General features: G+C 51.9%; 1 protein-coding gene across 2 annotated transcripts in view; it reads right to left on the reverse strand.

The window, feature by feature from the left end:
* ADAMTS2 (ADAM metallopeptidase with thrombospondin type 1 motif 2) overlaps positions 1-20,704 on the reverse strand; it is a 227,289-nt gene that overhangs the window by 67,280 nt on the left and 139,305 nt on the right. For both annotated transcript variants that reach the window (XM_047730543.1, XM_047730542.1), the window contains exon 5: positions 4,174-4,257. In XM_047730543.1, the coding sequence (XP_047586499.1) occupies positions 4,174-4,257 (84 nt within the window). The remainder of the gene's footprint in view (positions 1-4,173; positions 4,258-20,704) is intronic.

A 20,704-nucleotide genomic window follows, 5' to 3' on the forward strand; every position in this document is an offset into this window, starting at 1 on the left:
GGTTCTTCTCCCTTTTACTCCCTTCCAGTAGCTTGGCCTGACCCCATGAGGCCTGCCTGCCCCACCTTTCCCCCCAGGAGTCTCTGACCCCCTGTTATAATCATTTCCCTGTCTACACCTCTGCTCTAGAAGCAGGCCTGGAGGTCGGAGACCACCTCAGTAGCCCAGCACAGAACTTGGCACACAGAAACCCTTTGTGAAGTATGTGGTAGGTGAGGAAATTTTGTCATGTGGCAAACTGATGTGATGAATTATATGAACAGACTTCCTGATAAGTCAACGATTGTCTTATTCCCAGGATAAGCCCTATTTTATCATGGTGGGAGTTTCGTTTTATGCGTTATTGAATTAAGCTCTTAAAGCCTTGGGATTTTTTTACATCTATTTTCAGAAGGAAGACAGGTCTGTACATTGTCTTGGACATGCTACCTTTGGCAGCTTTGAGTATAGGAATCACACTGGCTATAAAAGCAAATTGGGTGGATGTCAGAGTATATCTATGTATGTGCTCTGAGAGGATTTCTATGGAGTTCTATTAGCCTTGCTTAATAATTCCTAAAAGTGAATAAGAACGCACTGGCAAAAATAGACAATCTGACTCTTGATTTAGAGGTAATTTTCGGGAACTCGGAAAATGCTGGAGAACTTGAGCTCCCACTATGGTTATGGGACTTATCATGGTTTATACATATTTTGGAGGGCTTTGAAATATTCTCATTTCCCAAGAAATCCACGACTTGCCAGCATCTCTGTCTACCTTCAAGTTCTGACTCTTCTGCAAATGGTGGACTGGGGTCATGAATATCTACTGCCCCACAGCAGTGAAGAGGAGAAGAAGAACCACAAGAAAAAACGGTTTTGGGTGCAGACAGTTTAGCACAGAGCCCGACAGGGTGTAGTTAAAATAAACCAGGGTTTGCTTCCTTGGGAAATCAACACCTTTTAGGCTAAATGAGACCCGAGGCTTTGCCAGCACGAGCAAGCAATTAACTGTGCACGATTTCCAAATCTTTCTTTTGAACCAATATGGGGGCAACCGGGGGCAGAGGCATGTAAGCTGCCACCTGGTGCCCAGATAATCAGTGCAGTCCTCTTTTTACCTCCAGGGCCAACCTGAAGTTTCCCATTTCCCCCCTCCAGCAGTAAAGGGAAAGAGTGGGGGATATAATTGCACCCACACCTCCCCAAACCCTCCTATAGCTGGTGGAGGGTGTGCATGTGGCCTCCTCCACTGATGGGAATGGGCCCGAGTGGAGGTCTAGCAGCTGCCTAGTGTGGCAACTTCCACATATGCCACAATGGCAACTTGCTCTTCTGCCCAGGTAAGCACCCTGGTGTAGGTTCTATTAGCAGACCCTTTCTAATCTTTTAGTTTGTGCTCTCCCCCACCTTTTCTAGATTCATATGCCAGAGGTTTGCTTTGGCCAAAGCTCTGTTGATTATTATGATTATTTCTATGTCCTAATTTCTTCATTTCTGTCTTTCTGAAACTTATTTCCTTATTTTTGTTCTCCCTAGGTTTTTTTTTTTTTTTTTTTTTTTTTTTTTTTTTTTTTTGTGGTTCTTGTTGACATTTGTGTAAACCTTACTGAGTCAATGCAGTAGGTTAGTGTGTATTCATTCTCTGTTGTGCAATCTGGGAAACACTTGCAAGTTTGCCTCTGAATACAGCTTTGGCCACACCTCATAGGTTCTGATCTCTAGTACTATCATTTTCATTAGTGTTCCAAGTAACTGCAGCTTTCATAGTCTCCCTCCAGGCTGGTCATTTTTCAAATGTTTAAAGACATTGGATTTGGGGTGCCTGGGTGGCTCAATTGGTTAAGGGTCTGCCCTCAGCTCAGGTCATATCTGAGGGTCTTGGAATCAAGCCCAGAATTTGGCGGGGGGTGGGGGGGGTTGCTTCTGTTCAGCAGGGAGTCTGCTTTTCCCTCTCTCTCTGCCTCTCCCCCCTGCTCATGCTCTCTCAGTCTCAAATAAACAAAATCTTTAAAAAAAAAAAAAAAAAGACTGGCGGGGCGCCTGGGTGGCTCAGTGGGTTAAAGCCTCTGCCTTCGGCTCAGGTTATGATCCCAGGGTCCTGGGATCAAGCCTCACACTGGGCTCTCTGCTCAGCGGAGGGCCTGCTTCCTTCCCTCTCTCTCTCTCTGCCTACTTGTGATCTCTGTCTGTCAAATAAGTAAATAAAAGCTTAAAAAAAAAAAAAGAAAAAGAAAGACTGGATTTTTTTCCCAGTTAATATATCCTTTCCCTCCACCCTATTTTTAGGGTACTGAGTTAGAGAATACAGCCCAAACAGTTTTAACTGTATAAAACTCACTGCAATTTTCTTTACAACCTAAAGCACTTTTGTAATTTTCAAGTGTTCTATGATTCCTCAAAAAGAAGGCACATACTTCGATAGGGCAAAGAAAAAAATGATAAAACTGCTAATTTAACTTCATACATTATTATTATTTGAAACTTCTATGCCTTTCAAAATATAATCTGTTAAAGGTCTTAAAAAGAGTATAAAAGATTCCTGCAGTTAGGTTTTCATCAATTTCTCCCTAGTCCTCACAGTCTGCTTTGATATATTTTATGTTCTCTGTGGGGAGCACAAAGGACCATGACTGGTGCCCTAACTGTGGCTGCTTCTACTCTGGAATGATAGGCTTTCTGGGTAAAGACAGTGGGCTCAAGGTCCACTATTCCTGGAATTCACCCAGTTGTATGGGCCCTTCATTGTCATTTTTTTCTGCCATGGGCCTTGTAAGTTGTGGGCAGTTGGATTTTATTTTTGGAGACTGAGACCCTCTGTCTTTGAGCAGAGGAGTTTAACCCTGCACCTGATTACCATCTCTGATGACTGATTTTTGTACATATTGAGTGAAGTCAGACCATGGATTCTGGAATTTGGCTGTGAGCGTGAGAAGCCCAACTCCCAAGGAGCCAAATGACACTCTCCACTCACCCAGAATACCAGCAAGCCACTTTAAGCCTCAGTGTTCTTATCTGTGAAATAGGGATCATCCTAGCTCCAGCTCCCCATCTGCCCTTGGACTCAGTGAGTTAACATGGGTAAGATCCTTCTGAGCTGCCCGGCACGGAGCTCCTTCCTTCCTCCCCAACTCTCATTTCTCTGTACACCCTTACCTTTCCGTGTCAGGTCATGTCTCTAGGGTCTTTCTCCCCGTGCTGCACAGACCCCACATGCTGCTAGGAAAGACGGTTCCAAGTTTGACAGCAAGTGGGGTTAGGAAGGGCAAGAGAGTCTAGTTATGGCAGATGCTATGCAGAGGAGGACAGAGAAGCTAGGAAGGGGAGAAGGACACGGGGAGAAGAGGTGGGCGGGAGGTGAGGGGTCAAGTATCCTCATGTTTCTGATGCTTTGAAGTCTGGGGCCATGCTGACCCTGGAGGGACTGACCCTCCTGGGGTCAGCCAATTCCTACAGATACTAAGCAACTGGCTCTGGAGAACGCTTTCCAAATGCAAACCAACGAATTCAGAGTCCGCACCCCCAGTCACCTCCCTCAAGGGACTCTCACACTCCCATCACCCCCAGGGATGTACTATAGTTGTTACATAGTTGTTACATACCTACATAGTTGGCTAAACTATGGCACAGAGCCCACTGGAATTATTCATACCGGCCAGTCCTATGCCCACTCACCCTGTCATCCTGCCCATATAGCCCTGTGTAGGTGACAAACCATCTTTTCCATGGCAGTCATCTCTCGATAGGTTGGCCTCCCCACAGCCGAATAATAACAAAATCTACATTTTAAAACAAGGAATTCAAAGGGGTCAGGAATATGGGGGTGGCACACATGTTTCTTGTTTCTTTCAGGAGTACAGGGCAGCTGGGGACAGGACCTGGGGTTTGGGACTCCAGAGGAGGCCCGTGCCTCCTGGAGGGCCCCCTCATCCCACACTGAACAGGGGCTCTGCAGTATCAGGAAGACACCAGGGAAGGTGGCTCAGTGGGTTAAAGCCTCTGCCTTCAGCTCAGGTCATGATCCCAGGGCCCAGGGATTGAGCCCCACATTGGGCTGTCTGCTCCGCAGGGAGCCTGCTTCCTCTTCTCTCTCTCTCTGTCTGCCTCTCTGCCTACTTGTGATCTGTCTGTCAAATAAATAAATAAAATCTTAAAAAAAAAAAAAAAAAAGGAAGACACCAGGGGCTCACTCACCTTCCCATAGCTCAGCAGGATTATCCGCACCAGGACAACATTGATGTGGGCCCCCAAAGACTCATCATGATAGATTTCGTTGACCTGAAAGACAACGGGGAGATGTCAGCAGGAACCACAGGCCCAAGGACCACCTGCCACTGACAGGGGAGGGCCCAGGGGAGGTCCTGCCGACTCATCCACACTGTGCCGTGCCCTCCATGAAACAGGCTTAACAGTCCCTGTCTTACAAAGCTTTGAGCACTGAATTTCCCTTGTGTGCAAAGGAATGGTGCTGGTGAAAACAGAAAGACACCATACTTGTCACCACGCTAAATCATAGCCATCTATGAAGTCACGGGAAGTGGCCAGGGTGCATACCCCTACACACAGACACCCTTGCCCAGCTTTGAGGGTCAAACTTGATTTTTTTTGTCCACAATAAGACAACAACCCTGAAACCCAGTTTTTCTTAAGAGAAAGGGTTTCTCTGTCAAATAAATTTTTTAAAAAATCTTTTTAAAAAGTGGGGGGCACCCGGTAGCTCAGTCAGTTAAGCATCTGCCTTCAGCTCAGGTTATGATCTCAGGCTCTCCTGGGATCGAGAGCCCAGTGTGTGACTCCCCGCTCAGCAGGGAGCCTGCTTCTCCCTCTCCCTCCGCTGCTCCTCTTGCTCGTGCTCTCTCTCAAATAAATAAAATCTTTTAAAAAGAGAGAAAGGGGGGTTTTTTTTATTCTCCCAAGTGTTGCTTTATCTCTCACGGGCAAGCCCAGCCAGTTTGGCTTATGGCTTTTGACCAAAAGTCATGGTGTAAAAGCAAAGAAGGCAGTGACACTGGGAGGTCCTGCTGCAGCTGGAGGGGGCAGAAGGGAGGAGGGGGCAGAGAAAGGCTGGGCAGAATGACTAGGTTTCACTGTACTCCTTCCAGCCCTGACCCCCAGCCTATGTTTAGAGTTAGGGGGACAGGGCAGGGAGGGTAAAAACAGCACCGATATTTGGGAAGAAGCCAAAAGTAGAGAGAGCTTGGTTCTGCTATCTGGGACCCGGGAGGGGATGGGTTCATATCTAGAAGGGGCGGTTTTGGAGGGCCCAAATGGAATGTAACTCCCAGATACATTTAGGGGATCCAGGGACAGTGGACAGGATAGTTGGGGGCTGGCTCATAGGTTGGTCTGGGGCTGGGGTGGAGGCAGCGCTGGCCTGGAGGAGAGGAGGGCAGATGTTGCTTGGCTACAGAAAAGAGAATACACCTGGACTGACCCTAACTGCAGGCCCTCAGCCTGGAGGGTCACAGCCCAGGGCCAAGCATGCTGGGACAGACGTGTGCAGATGCAGGGTGGCTACCCCAGGGTAGGAGGGACAGGAGATAAACAGCCCTGCCATGGACTGAATCGTGTCCTCCCCGCCCCAACTCATCACTCCCAGTGCAATTCAGAGGTGGGGCATTTGAGAGGCAAATAGGGTTACATGATGTCAAGAAGGTGGAGGTCCCCATGATGAGATCAGTACTCCTAGAGGAAGAGATACCAGAGAGCTCCCTTGTGCACTCTCTCACTACCATGTGAGGACACAGCAAGGAGGAGGATGTCTGCAAGCCAGGAAGAGAGTCCTCACTAGGAACCAAACTGTCTGACACCTTGATCATGGACTTCCAGCCTCCAGAACTGGGAGACATTAATGTGTGCTGCTTAAGCGACCCAGCCTGCGGTATTTTGTTAGAGCAGCCTGAGCTCTAAGACAAGCCTGGAGTCAGGGCTTACCCTCTGACCTGACTATTCCCCCTAAAGACTTCTGAATGGGAAAAGCCTGAGCCACATCTCATGGGCTGGGCCACATTTTCCCTTCTATCCTGGAGCAAGGGTGGCATCAAATATAAGAACAAAAGAAAGCTGCCTTTTCCCCCACGTTTGAGCTCTGGTGCGATGTCCACCCTGCCAGCAATAAGGCCCTTACAGATTCACAATAGGACTTCTCCAACTGAGCCACCCTGGCCTTTCACAGAGCCTACCACCCCCTGGGGGCCAGAATCGCCTGGCCTGGCCTCTCCTTCTCTACAGACTTTGGCAGGTACCCAGCAGACCCAGGAGAAAGCTATTGGCCCCACAGCATGTCCAGCAACTATGCTAGCATTTGGGATTTGGCAGTGAACCAGCCCAGAGCTGGCCCTCTGTCAGGAGGTAGAGACTTCAGAAGTCACAAAAACAGCTTCAAGATCATGACGATGCTGAAGAGGACCCTTGGTGAGGATTGGTGAGCCCCCAAAGGATGTGGCATTTCATCTCAGAGATAAGAAATGAGAAGGAGTTAGCTCAGCAAAGCCAGGATAGTGCTCCTGGCAAAGAAAGTAGCATGTGCAAACATCCTGGGGTCAGAGGCAGTGGCGTGTGTTTCAAGGTCTGAGCAGGGGGAGAGGGCCCCTGAGGCCAGACCACATAGCTATTCAGTAGTAATAAGAAGGATTCCAGTTCTAATCAAAGAGCAGTGGAGGATATGGAGTCATGATTGAAAGATAATGACACTGCATTTTACAAAGATGACTCGGGCTCCTTTATGGAAAGCAGAGCCTACTATAGCAGTCACAGTGTCAAGGGTGGGGCTAAGATTTGGGGGTAAGTGGAGACAAGTGAGCAGTGATAGGAACTGGAATGGGGGAGCACCTCCTACACAGCTCTGGGACACTCTGGGCTGGCTCAGCTCCATCCCCTTGTTGGCAGAGGGAAGCAGTACAACTTTGCTCTGCACAGGGTAGGGGAAAGAAAAATGTCTCGGGGTCATCCCTCAGAGCCTCTCCAGAAAAGAGGGGCTCAAGGCTCTCTTAATACCCTGACCATGCCTCTCCAGGGCCCACACTCTAACGGCACTTCTCAGAGCTGGTCTGGGGTGCACCCTGAGGGGACCTACCCCCATGCAGGCCCGGTGAGGCTCTAAGTCCACAGTGTGACAAGGTTTAGGAAGACAGGTAACCTGCCTTGATATTTGGAAGGGATTTAGGACTGAGTTCAGAGAATTAGCTCATTTTATGCTACCAACAGCCCTTGGAGGTCAGAATGACTGACCACCTGAGCAATGGGGAAGCTGAGGCTCTGAGTGAGGGGGTGCTTGCTGGTCCCCTCAGGGAGGAAGAAGATGCAGGACTGGTCCCCTTCCCACTTCCTGGCCCAGACCTTGCCCACCAGGGCCTAGGATCCTCCTGTTCCCTGAACCCTGCTACTGTGCCCATAGTCACTTTCATCTCAAGTAAGGGGTCCTGGGTCCTTGGATACTGAGCAGCTCTGACCCTGATTCCTGATTTGGGACTGGTGATGACCAGAACCCCAGGAACCCCACCACTCAGTGCTAAGCTCTATGAGGTAGAGGCCATCTAGGATGTCAGGCCACTGAGTGGAGAGGCCAGGAGGGGAGGCCCTGCCTTCAGAGTTGCCCGTCAGCTGCCAGCTCACATGTGCTGGGCTGGGCTGCAGAGGAGCATGCCCAGCGGAGGGCCAGCAAGGAGGCCGGGCTGTGGGTCAGGCTGGCAGCCAGGCCTACTCCAGAGACTCCCCGAGCCCTACCTCCCTGGTCACTTCCAACTGTGGTGGGCCTTTCATGGCTCTGTCCCCAAGGAAGCTTCTGTCCCTTCCAGAGGGGCCATGGCTCCCCACAGCCACTCCTCTCAGGGCATCGGCGGGTTGTGCCCTGGCCTCCCTCTGTGACGCCTTTCTGCGAATGTAGGGCAGTGCTGACAATAGGGGCCCCTACTGCCCTTTGCCTCTGCCAGCCTTAGGAGGGGGCCGTGCCCTGCCCCCAAGGGAATATGAGCCTTTCAGGGACCTGTATGACTGCCACCACCATTAAGCCCACGGGATGCTGCTCAAATACCACTCGGCTGCTAGAAGCCAGCGGGGCCTACCTGGCACAGAGACCACTGGGAACGATGAGTACAATTTCCAGTGAAACACTTGCATCCTTAATAGGAACACAGCTATAATGCTTCTGCCGAGCAGAGAGCCAACAGACGTAGCAGAGTCACTGAAGATGGGAGGCAGCCTCCAAACATCTCCCTCATGTCTCCCCTGTCCTCCCTTGACCCTGACCCCATCTCCCAGACAAGCAGGCAGGGGCGGGGGCTCCTCAGTACCTTTCTGACTCTCGTCCTGCCCACACTGCCGCCTTCTTCACCACAGTCACCACTCAGCAGATTCTTCCTCTGCCTGTAGCCCTCAGTGCCCCCCATTCCCCTGCCTCATGACTTCAGGAGCAGCTCCTGCCCCTCAGGATGGCAGTCGGGGCCTTCTCGAAGCTGGTCCTGGCTGGCTTCCCTGTGCTCTGCTTAGCTTCTGCTACTTTGTACTGGAAGGCCACCCCCCCTCCCTCCCCGTCTCGACAGCTCCACCTTCTGCAAAGCCTGGCTGCCCTCTCCAGCTGCTTGTGCAGTGGCTCATCCCTGGAATTCCCTCTCCTCCCTCCAGCCCCAGAATTCTTGAAATGTCTGAAGAGCATCTGTAAGAACAAAGCCATGGTAATAAACATGTTTCAAAGAGGGGGGGCAGTTACACTTCAGCTTAATTCCCATCCATTCCAAGGCATTCCCACTGTGACTAGAATAAAATCCAAGTCCTGCTGCCTCTTTTCAGGCTGCCCTGGCCTTGCTCACTGTGGTCCATCCAGCCGCTGGCCTCCGTGCACCTTGTAGTGAGAATCCATCCCAACCTCAGGGCCTTTGCACTGGCTGTGCCCTCTTGTCTTCCCATGCTTTCCCCCAAACATGACCGTCCCTGCTCACCCCAAAAGTACTCCCTAAGTAGTTGCTCCCAAACTGGACCATACACTTGCTATGAGAAGCACCCTTCCTCCTTGATCACTACTGTGTCCCTAGCAGTGTCTAGCACCTAGTAAAGGCATAGTAAAGAGTTTTGAACGAATGAATGAATGAGTAACTTTGGAGAATGTGAAATGATAGGAAATGGGTACACTGTGTGTGTGACAGCGGTGGTGTCAGTACCCTGCAACGACAGAGACCCCAGCTAAGTGCCCAAGTGTGTTCCCCACCCCAACCCCACCTCCCCCAAGACCAGTGTGCTGGGGAGAAGCTACTCTCCTCTGCTCTAGACTACAGGAGGAGGGGAAGCCAGGACAACGTCCTTGAACCCTGTCTTGAGAAATTGATCCTGGAATCTTTAAACCTTGGGGGAAAATGTTCAAAGCCGCAGCCCTTCTCCGTGCAGAGAGAGGCCAAGGTCTCTCTTGTTTGGGGAAATACATTGTAATGCACCTTTTGCTTATGCAAAGATGCGGCCAAGTTTCTGTTCTGGAATTGACAATAAGGAAGGACACAGGCTCTGCATGATAATGTAAAAGTTCGCCTTTTTTGTGGCAGAGCTCCACCCGGGGCCACCAGTGAGCCCTGGCAGGTGGCCGAAGGCTGCTGGGCAGAGGTGACTTTCTTCTCTGCCGGGAGGATCGGGGCATGGGTGGCTGAAGGGAGGACTGGGCCAGGGCCAGGGCTCCCCACGTGGGCAGGCAGTGGCAGAGCTGCCAGCTGGGTTCCCACCCTTTATTCCCAACCTTCAGGAAACTTACCACCTCTTCCCCAGATCTGAACTTCAGCAACTAAGAGGCAGTGCAAGCTGCACTCGCCACCACACCAGGGAACAGGCCAGGACCGGAAAAGTCTGCCGTGAGGCCTCAGGAAGCCAGGCTCATAAGGTGCTCTGTGGCTTCTCTGGGAACCCCTGAAATAACTGGGAAGAAGTCCAGTCTCTCTGAGGACCCTCAGGAGAAGGCATGGAGTGTCACGGAGAAAGTGCTGTGGGCAGCCGGGGAGGAAGATGTTCATCAGGGCATGTCTCTGACCCACGACGGGGAAGCAGAAGCTTGGTCTTAGTGCGAGAACAAACGTGCATTTTGCAAATCTTCCCTCAGCCGATGCTTCACAGGCAACACAGGTACAAACACAGCCTGAGCCTCTCTGCTCAAAATACCAAACGGCCACGAAATGCAAATGGGCAGGACTGGTTGTCCCATACAACAAACATGGGGGGGCGGGGCAGAGCCCTCCTTCAACCTCCAAGCACAGGGCCCCAAGACCCCAACCATTTCTGTCCCTCATGCCATACCAGGCCACGCTCTGCTGGGACTGAGGACATCTCTGCAAGTCCCCAGGGTGGAGACAGGGCTCCTCCACCTCCAGGCCAGCAGCTCGATGCCCAGAACCCAGTAGAAGCTCGACAAATGTTAACCAGGCAAACAAAAAGCAAAGCTGCTTTAGGAAACAGTTCCTGTAGGTAATGATTACTGCTGGAGCTGCCCCTTCCCTGTCTCTCTGTCAGGGCACACAGTTTCCAGGCTGGGCTCAGCCACCCTCCCACCCCTGTGACCTGGGCCTGACACGTGGCCTGCTTGCGGCTCAGTGTCCTGGCCTATGAAATGGTGGTGATGCTGGACCTCACCCCTCAGGCTGGCACCAGGACCAGCCTCAATACTGTATTTAAAGCATCTAGCAAAACCCCAGGCATATAGTACACTCCCAGGCTTCACTCCCAGGTCCACCAGGGGCTCTCCTCGGGACCACCCAGAAGAGCCCTGTCAGAGAACAGCCTATGCTGTTGCCCACCAGGTGTGTGTGTGTGTGTGTGTGTGTGTGTGTGACCCGCACTGGGGGTTGTGGGTAATGAAGAGCCACCCCACCACGTGGGACTGGATGTTCCCACTCACTGACCAACAACTCATCTGAAAGGGGGTCATGCTACAGAACAGGGAAGGACAGACTCTGCTGAGGCTGCAGGCCAGGGCCTAGTGTCTCCCTGAGGCCACTGGCAGGGAAGGAACAGAGGGAAGGCAAGGATCTTGATTCTTTCTGGCAGCAACCCCAGCCCCAGAGAGCCCAGGGGCATCGTCTCTCTGTCTGATGTTCCCCGGAGCTCCTTGGCACTATCTGACCACAGAGTCCCTGGGGACCCAACATGGCGTCTCCTCCAGAAGCAGCTTTTGGGGGAGGAGACCCTTGTGGCAACACCTTGTGGCATCCTCACCTCCCCCCAACCACCTCCCCACAACCCCCAGATGAACATGACCTTCATCTGTGCTGTGATCTCTGTCACCTGTGTTCAACTGGGCACTATTGTTGTCCTTTGAAAACAATGCTTTTTCCTTCCTTCTATGATTCATGTTTTTTGCTGCCCTATCACCATTCTGAGCCAAAGAAAGAAAGAGGGAAGATGCCATCATGAAGAGTTGAGTCCATCGTACCCAGGAAATCCCTGGGGACAGCAACAGGGGAGGACAAAGTGTCCTGGTTGATGAAGGAGGTCAGGGGAGGGTCCTGAGGAGAAGTACGATGTCAGACCCAGGGTCAGGGGGCCCCATCCCTGCCACTGCCCCTAACACACTGCCAGGGTCAAACAGATAGATTCCAAGGGCCATGGACCCTGCTTCCTGCCTGGACTCTGAGGGGAGAGTCTGCTCCCAATGCGACACTAAGTGCCAGGTGAGAATGGGGGCGGCTGGTGTGAGTGATCCAGTTTGAGCAGCAGCCTGGCTCCCCGCAGCCCCAGAGGGGTGTGCGTGGGGTCCAGATGCTCCTGTCTTATGCTGGCTGTGGACTGGGAGAGGATGCAGAGGGGATAAGGCATCACAGCACCTGATCTGGACAGGTGGGGCCCAGCACACCTGGGCAGTCCAGGTAAAGGGTCCCGGAGCCAGACCTGACCCCCCGTCACTGCAAAAGTGGCCAGGGCTCAGGCCAGCATCCCCACTGCTGCCGGGGCCCCCAGAGGTCTCCACATGATAACGGGAAAGGGAGGGACCCTGCCAAACAGGCGTTGACCCAGAAAAGCCTGAGAAAACCAGGACACTTTAGACTGTCATCTGTGTCCCCAGCACAGGCAGGGCTCACGAAGAATTCAGAGCTCCCAGCAAAATTCAGAAGCTTTGCTCCAAGCCTCCTCCTCGCATTCGACTCCCTGCCAGGCTCCTGTGCCGCGAACACAGTTCTCCCTCAGTGACTCCCTAGCCTTTAGTGCCCTTCCTAACATCCAGGGCATAAGGAACCTCCCTGAATGCAGTAGGAAGCAGTTTTGTCCTTGCGTGCGACACATGACCCTTCCCACCCCCAGAGTCTGAGTCACAGAGCTCCCCCATCAGCCCTCCCTTAACTCACCTAGGGTTAGACCAAATTCCCCAGAGTGTGCAGCAAGGGAACCACCTGTCAGAGAAGGCAAAGTTTGCCCTCTGCCACACAGAGAACCCGGGTGTCCCAGGGGGACACTTCTTGGAGGCACAAGTTTTCGTTGCTAGACTCAGGCAGGGAGGGGGTGCGTGCACCACCCTGCCCCCACACCAAGCTATCTCCTGCTCCCCGGGCCTGCTCTGCTAACTTGGATGCTATTTTCCCTGCCACCATCACCATCTCAAATACTCTCACGAGTCTATTAGATTGTTAGCCCTCTCCCTCCACTGGACCTGTGCCCCAAGAACCAGGGGGCTCTGGAACCTGCATCTCTCAAAGCTTTAAGATGACCTTCATCTGGCCAGCTCCATGCCCCTGAGGCCTCCTGGCCTGAACCCTCAAGCCTGCCGCACCCCACCAGTCCCACTCCTGGGACGTGCCAAGGATGTGGCTCCCTCTCCAGGGAATGGAACCAACTCCAGGCTCCCCTCCACTGGGACCTTCTCCCCAGCCAGGCAGAGGGTGCTAGCTGGGCCCCTGCCCACCTTACTGACCTAAAGCAGGTGAGTGTCCCTACGAGAGCCAGGCTTCTTGAGGACCTGAGCTGGGCTGGTTTGGCAGATGTCACAGGCAAAGGAACGACCATGGCACCTCATTGGTAAGCTGTGACCTTCTAAGACCTGTACCGCATGGTCCTCGTGTCATCACTTAATCTCCTACACCTTGCACAGTGGGCTATACTACTCCTGTTTTACCAGTGGGAAAGCTCAGAGACACTGAGAAACTCACCCACTGAAACACAAGTGGGAACTGAGGCAAAGGCTTTCGAGAGCGCAATTTGGCAAATCTGAAATTAAAGCCACTCGTCCCTATGAGGTGATGATTCAAGCTTCTAGCATCTGTGGTGGAGAAAAAGCTTTGGCCATAAGGACATAAGGGACAAGGACACTTAGCCTACTGGGACATCTCTTCCATGGACAGTAAGAGTCTATTTTTTTTAATGGGGATCTGTGGGTCCATAGTCACTTTATGAGAATTCTCTCACTTGCTTGTTTATTCAAAAGGTGTTTACTCGGGGCACCTGAGTGGCTCAGTGGGTTAAGCCTCTGCTTTCAGCTCAGGTCATGATCTCAGGGTTCTGGGATCGAGCCCCGAATCGGGCTTTCTGCTCAGCAGGGAGCCTGCTTCCTCCTCTCTCTCTGCCTGCCTCTCTGCCTACTCGTGATCTCTGTCTGTCAAATAAATAAAATCTTAAAAAAAAAAAAAAAGGTGTTTACTCGACACCTACTATGTGCTGGGGCCTTTACTAGGTGCTAAACATGCAAATCAGGTAAGCAGACCCCTGAATTTGACTTTAAACGTGTGACACACCTTTCTATGAACTCCTAATCCTCCCAAGACCCATCACCAAGCGTCCCTCCAGCAGGGAAGCCAGACCCCCCCCGGGATCACTCCATGGGAACCTGGCACTGAGGGAGCAGGCTGGCAGCGACAGCCCAGGCTGGCCTGGACCAGGAGCCCAGTGTGGTGCCCCACCCTCTGCTTTTCCAGCTCAGCTGTCACCTCTTTGCTGGAGTCTGCAGAGACAAGGTCCGAAGCTGCCTCTAGCTGTCACTGAGGAGTGACGCTGCCTGGCCCTCCTTGTCCATGGGGACTCTAACTCCCGCGTTGACAAACACCAGCTCCCCCAGGGAGGCCAAGGGCAAGCTGCTCCCAGATTTCCACATCAGCTGTCAGGCAGCCTCCTGAAGAGGGGCGGGAGACGGGGGTGGGGGGGAGAACCCTGGGGGTGGGGGTGGGGTGCCACATGCTTCAGGGAAAAAGAGGTACCATGGTACACTCCCCCACTAGAACTTTCTCCACCTATGTCATCATCATTGCAAGGGGATGGGGTGGGATGAAGGAGGTGTCTACTGTCCTACTGTCCACCCCGCTCCCACCCTGGAATGTGAGCTCAGTGCAGACAGCCCCCCGCTCCCCAGGGCTTCCTCAGTGGCACATTCCAGCACTACTGCATCTGGCATAGGCAGGTGCTCTGTAAACACGCACTGGATAGGTGGATGAGTGAGTGTGCAAATCTTAGAAAGAACAGGAAGGCACAATAAATGGGAAAGCCAGGGGAAAAACCAGGAAAGTCATAGAAGTTGATGGAAAACAGTCTGGAGCAGGGGCAAGTGATGTCTAACACTGTTGGCTGATCTAGAGATCCAAGGCGAGAATGTACCGAGGCTCTTCCTTGAAGATTCAGGAGCACTCGCTCTTCAGGCCACAACAGCAGGGAGGGGACAGGCGCCTGGGCCAGGTTCCCAGGGAGGGCCCGTCTTCCCCAATGCACGTAAATGCCACCTGTCATGCCCTGGCTGTGCCACCCAAACTCTCTGAGACTCTGAGCGGGAACTCGTGGGGCCACTGGGACGATGTGGAGACATCAGCGCCTCCTCATACGTGGCTGCCAGGCATAAAGCCTCCGTCTTCTCAGGCTGCAGAGGGAGGCGCTTCTGAAAACAGAAGGCATAAGCCCCATGCTCTCAAAGAGAGAAGTTTCTCTTTTTAGACCCCAAACCAGCCTCATCACTCCCCTGTCACAGTATAGCTGGGGATCCCAGGCATCAACCCCCTTTGGTGCCCCTCAGCCTGATACAAAAGGCTTTGCCAACCTCATGTCCTGCCTCACTCCAGCACCCTAAACCCCAGCGAGGCCCAACCTCATACTGTGATGTGGTGATGCCACTGGGCCTTTGCAGATGCTGCTCTAGCGCCTGCAGCAACACCTGCACGCATCAGACTCCTCCCTGCATTAACCCCTGCCTCTGCTCTGGGGCAACTCAAGTGGCTCTCATCTGAGGCGCTCTTCCCTGTGACCCCAGAATACCCTCTATTTGCACAATCAGCACTTGCATTAACCAGGCTGTTGTTATTCTTCCTGTCCTTGCTGCCCACCCCTCCCATGTTCCAAACTCTCTGAGCACAGGGTCATGACAGCTCACTTCTGTACCCCAGTGCCCAGAACGGGGCCCAACTTAGGCCAGGGATTCAGAGAGTGCCCAATGCACAAACACATAGCCAGGAGTGGCTCAAGTCTGCGGGATGCTCTCAGCAGGCCCGCCCGGCACGCTGAGAAGCACTTTTCTGGTGTTTAACTGGAGTCACGCTCACGCCAGCCCTGGGAGGTGGCATTAATTATCCCTGATCATAGGACACAGCAGGGCAGGCAGTCACCTCCTTTCTTCTAGGCCAGAAGGAACCATCCACCAGCTGACCAGCCAGACTTGTCCTGCGGTCGTGTTCTGATTCACTTGTGCAATGTGAGGTCTTAATTTCAATTTGTTGCTGACATTGAAAAATAATTAGATTTCCCAAAAAGTGGATTTCCAGCTTCTCATGAAAAAAAAAAAAAAAAAAAAAAAAAGAGCTGGCAACACTGGGTCCGCTTTTTCCTCCATGGTCACAAGTAAGCGGGACCCAGGAGGGGATCTCTGAGGTTGAGGCCTCTCCACGCCCCAGTCCCCACCGCTCCCTACTGCCCACAGCCTCCTTCACCTGGGCCTACCCCTCCCACCTGGCTCCCGTCAGCATAGGAGAGTGGGGCCCTGTCTCAAGCATTCTATCAGCCTCACACACACCCTACCGGCCCAGATGGCTGTATCTCCTGGCAGCGCACATGGCCGTGTTCTCAGACCAGTGGGATGCCCCACTACAGCCCATGGTGCCAGCATGGCCCGGGGTCTGGGGGAGCTGCTATGCCATTGGGGACTTCTGCTCTCCGTTCTCCTACCCTGTGCTCCGGCCAATCCCAAACATGCCCCCCGCTCCCTGCCTTGCCAGAGAGCCCTGCTCACTTCCCTTCAACTGATGGGAAGCCAGTTTCAGCATCCGGTTCCAGAGACAGTTTTCTCTTTCCCAGGAACCAGAGCCAGAGACACGTGAACGGGGACTGGGGGCACCGCCTTTGCCCTGGTGAGTCTGCAATTCCAGGGCCAGTTCACAAGATGATACTGCCCCCCTCCCCCTGTGCCCTGGGGGACCAACAGAAAACATTCCTGTCCTGCCACTGCCTTCCCCACCATCATCATGTGGCCCCAACATTCTTGGAAGTTGGTGAGAAATGAGCCTGTATGCCTCTGATTATTTGCAAACCCTGGCAGGGCTTTGGTAAACCCAGGCCAATTTCTGGATTAAATTAGAAAAGAAAAGAGGAAAAATATTGGAATCCTGGCAGAGAGAGAAATCATTCATTCAACAAAACTTGTTTAAGAACATACTGTACAGAGGCCTGTCCCCATGCTGGAGGAGAGGGGAGGTCAAAGGGTATGGTCTCTACTCGGAAAGCACAGAAGCCTCCGCAGAGCACAATTCTCTGTAGGCCTAAGGAGTATGTCTGCCCTCCACAGAAGAGATGATCTGGGGGTTCAGGGGTGCTTCCGGAACACAGGCAGTTAACACAGCTGGGAGAGACAGCCCTGTCTGCCCGGAAATCTGCTCTTCCTTCTCTGCTGTTTTAAAATGATTATTAGGGGGTGCCTGGGTGGCTCAGTGGGTTAAAGCCTCTGCCTTCGGCTCAGGTCATGATCCCAGGGTCCTGGGATCGAGCCCCGCATCGGGCTCTCTCCTCAGCGGGAAGCCTGCTTCTCCCTCTCTCTCTCTGCCTGCCTCTCTGCCTACTTGTGATTTCTGTCTGTCAAATAAATAAATAAAATCTTTAAAAAAAAAATGATTATTAGGATCAGCTCATTTAATTGCTTTTGAAAGAATCCCCAAAGTGGCCTCACAGGTCCACTGAGTTGGCAAGGCTATGGTAGGGGTGGCGATGGATGGAGGTCTGAGCTGGGAGAGGGTGGAGCTCAGCTCGAGGGTGAGGTTCCTGACAGCGGCCTGCAGGAAAGGGCTGCTCCAGCTGCAGAGGACTGGTGGTCTGTAAAGGGTGATGGGCACCTCATCTCCTGGGGACTGTGCAAGTGTTTATGGGTTCTCGGAGTGTGTGGGAAGTGTAAAGATGAAGAAACTTTGCCGGACAGATAAAAGTCAGGATTAGGATGTAGCCACTTCTGACTCCAAAGTTGGTCCCCTCCAAAGCTGGCTGTATGGAGAGTCAGTGCACTGATGCAGTGGGATGGGAATGCAAACTCTAAAGCACTGGGGCCACAACTCAAGGTGAACTCAAAGCATGGGGAGATTTCTTTAGAGCCGGATAACAAATATTTCGTGAGCACCAGGGAGTGACTATGTTCAGCGCTGTGGACTGCATATCTCTGTCCCAGCCACTCTGTGTGATAACACAAAATCAGCCACAGACAATTCACAAATGAGTGGGTATGGCTGTGTCCCAAAGCTTTATTTAAAAAAAAAAAAAAAAGGATGATGGGTCAGATTTGGCCCTTGGGCTGTAGTTTTGGCAACCTTGCTTGAGAATCTGTTTATCTTTCAAAGTTCAGTGCATTTTGCTTTAACTCAGTAATATGCTCAAGGCTGGTTTCATATCAAATTGATGTTTTAAAATGTTTGGCATCCACAAAGAGTGGCACTTCTGGGGCAGACTGTGGTGGCCTCAGTGGTCTCTATGGCCTCTGGTGGATGTTCCCAGAGGCAAAGAGAGAATTGTAGGTCACATTCCAGGGCAGGACATCACCCACTGTGATAGTCTGCCTCACACCTACAAGAAGGGCAAAGGGACCAAGGCAGTTCTAGTCCTTGTGGATGCTGAGATCCCAAACAACACACCAAGGCCTCTGGTTTCTCAGGGAAGAGCAGGATTAGCCTTTCAGCTAAAGGCTATAAGCCACATAAGCAGCACTGGTTTTAGGCCCAGGTTGTAGATTGCTTGAAGTCTTGGCACACACTGTACTTTTCAAAATGCACGTGTGAACATGTTCCATTAATCAGGGCTCTAATCCTCCCCTAAGATATCCATCACCTGAGCCAGGAGAATAGCCGCCATCTGTGCCTGCAAGGGAACTGGAGGGGTCATAAACACAGAGGTGGCATCCTACCATGGCTCCTGGGGCCGCCGAGCACACATAGCCACAGCAACAAGTTTGGAAGCAGAGACTAGTTCAGGGGCTATCAGAGCAGGTCTGTGAAAATGTGGTGATGCCCCAATATACCCAGCAGGTGTGTTCAGGCATGTTGACTGCAGCACAGCCTGGGAGCACCAGACAGAGCAGGGAGCCCATTTTAAGGAGAAAGGGTCAAATGGAACAGCAGGTCTCAGTGCACTGAGACAGCCCGTGGAACAGAGGAGTCCGAGCAGAGGGAGGCCCCTCACTCCTAGGGCTGGGTCCAGTGGAGCCCACAGCATGAGTCGGGGTTGAAGGCAGGGAGAAGCAGGAGCAGGAATAGGATGGCCGCAGAGGGAGGCCAGCTGTGGAGAGCCACAGCGAAGCAGGGAGCCCAGGTGGGGCCCAGCAGCGGTGCGGGAATGGGGCCTAGAGGAGCCAGCGTGGCTAGATAGGCCACACAGCTCCGCCCTCACAGCCTTCCCAGGACTGGGAGGGAGATCCTTCTTCCCTCCAGCAGTGGATAGAGGCTCTCAGATGTGCTTCCCAGACTCTCTGACTAGGTTAAGGACCGGTGGGGCAAGGGGACAGGGCCTCAACCTGGGTTTGCCAGCAACCTTTGAGATTCTGGTGTTTGAGAGCTAAAAAAACAGTGTGAGGGCCCCAGAGGATGAGGCCAGTGCCCACAGCCTGGTCCCAGTGCTCAGAAGACCCCAGCACCCTCTTAGACACAGTCATTTGCTCCATGGAATGTGAATAGATGAAACCTAACAGAGAACGTTCTGGCATAGAAAGCTCTAGAAGGCACATACCTGTTGACCAGGCACTGCATTTTTAGGGACACACTTTAAGGAACAGTAGTAAAGGATGAGTGATAGATTGAGCTGTAAGGATGTTCAATACAGCTTAGTGGCTGATCTGACCTCTGATAGAGAAATTAATTTTGCTATATGAATATGTCATATCAATAATCAGTTACATAAAAAGTACTCTATGTGATTTGATACGATGCCACCATTAAAATGAGGTAGTAGGAGTAAATATTCACATACCTACAGGAATATATTCTAATTTTCCATCATAAATAGTATATTGTCTGTGTTAGATATAGTATATTTTACTAAACGAAGAATGTTATTTTCTAGATTTAGGGAGGAAAAGAAGGAAATGGGACCTGACAGGAGGTGTTGGAATAGATTGATGCGGGTGGGGAATCTGAATGCCGTGAGACTTTTTCTGCACCCAGGTGGCTCTTATGATGCTCAGCAAACATTTCCAACTATTCTCGCCTTCCAAAGAGTCCGAGATGGAAAGAGGGACAGACTGATTAACTCCCATTTTCCTGTGAAAAAAAAAAAAGGGAATAACATGCCTTGCCCATTAATGCAGGAAGGAAATGGCACCTCTAGCGATTTCCCACTGTCCTTAAGGTCACATCAAGTCCCTCTCCACATCCAGTGACTGGCCCCGCTCACCTGCAACTTCCATTCCTACCTGGGCCCATTGTTCCCCACAGGAGCGCTTTCTCACTTTCAAATGTGCTGACCTCATTCCTGAGGACCTTTGCACCACCTGTTTCCTCCGAACATTCTCTTCTGACCCTTGCACAGTCATCCACTATCAGTCAAGTCTTAGCTCCAGTGTTACTTTCTGTGCATGTCCTTGCTGACCACCTGTATAAAGTGACCCACCTTTCCCAGCCCTTCTCCACCTATTTTATTATTTCTTTCATTGTCTTTATCTGCAATGATCTCTTTTAATTTTCACTTGAATATTGTCTGTGTCCCCCACCAGAATGAAAGCTACAGCTATGTCCTGTCTTGCTTATGGCTATACCCCTTGCCTTACATATAGAAGATGCCCAATGAACATTTGTTGACTGAATGGTCAGGGTCCAGGTGTACTAGTCAGTCCAGGATGAGCTACAATGCATAACAAAGTCTCCACCCCATCAGGAGCTCAACACAATAGAGCTGGTATGTGTTTCCTTATACACATCATATCCAGTACAGGCTGAATGGTCCTGCCCCATTTGGCACCTGCGCCTACTGGGACGTACGGCTCCAAAGATCACCATGTTAGGGAAACAAAGGAGGGAGGGGACACACTGGGTCTTAATTGCCTTGGCTAAGAGGTGACACACATTACTTCCTTACACAGAGGCCATTAGATAAAACTAGCCACACAGCCCCAGATTAGGTGCAAGGGAAGGGAGCACATGGATAACCGAGGAACCTGAAATGTCTATGTAATACCAGGACCCACATATCCCAGCCCAGACTCTGTCACAGAGACCCTGAAGGGAGCCCTATGGGCAGAATCACCCTGAACGATGAGGGGAAACCAGCCCAGCTGTGAGCTGCTAGGGTCCAACCACACCTGCCTCCCACCCACCTTGGCCTCTGCTCCTCC

Source organism: Lutra lutra, chromosome 5, assembly GCF_902655055.1.
Source record: "Lutra lutra chromosome 5, mLutLut1.2, whole genome shotgun sequence".
In the NCBI taxonomy this organism is placed as follows: domain Eukaryota; kingdom Metazoa; phylum Chordata; class Mammalia; order Carnivora; family Mustelidae; genus Lutra; species Lutra lutra.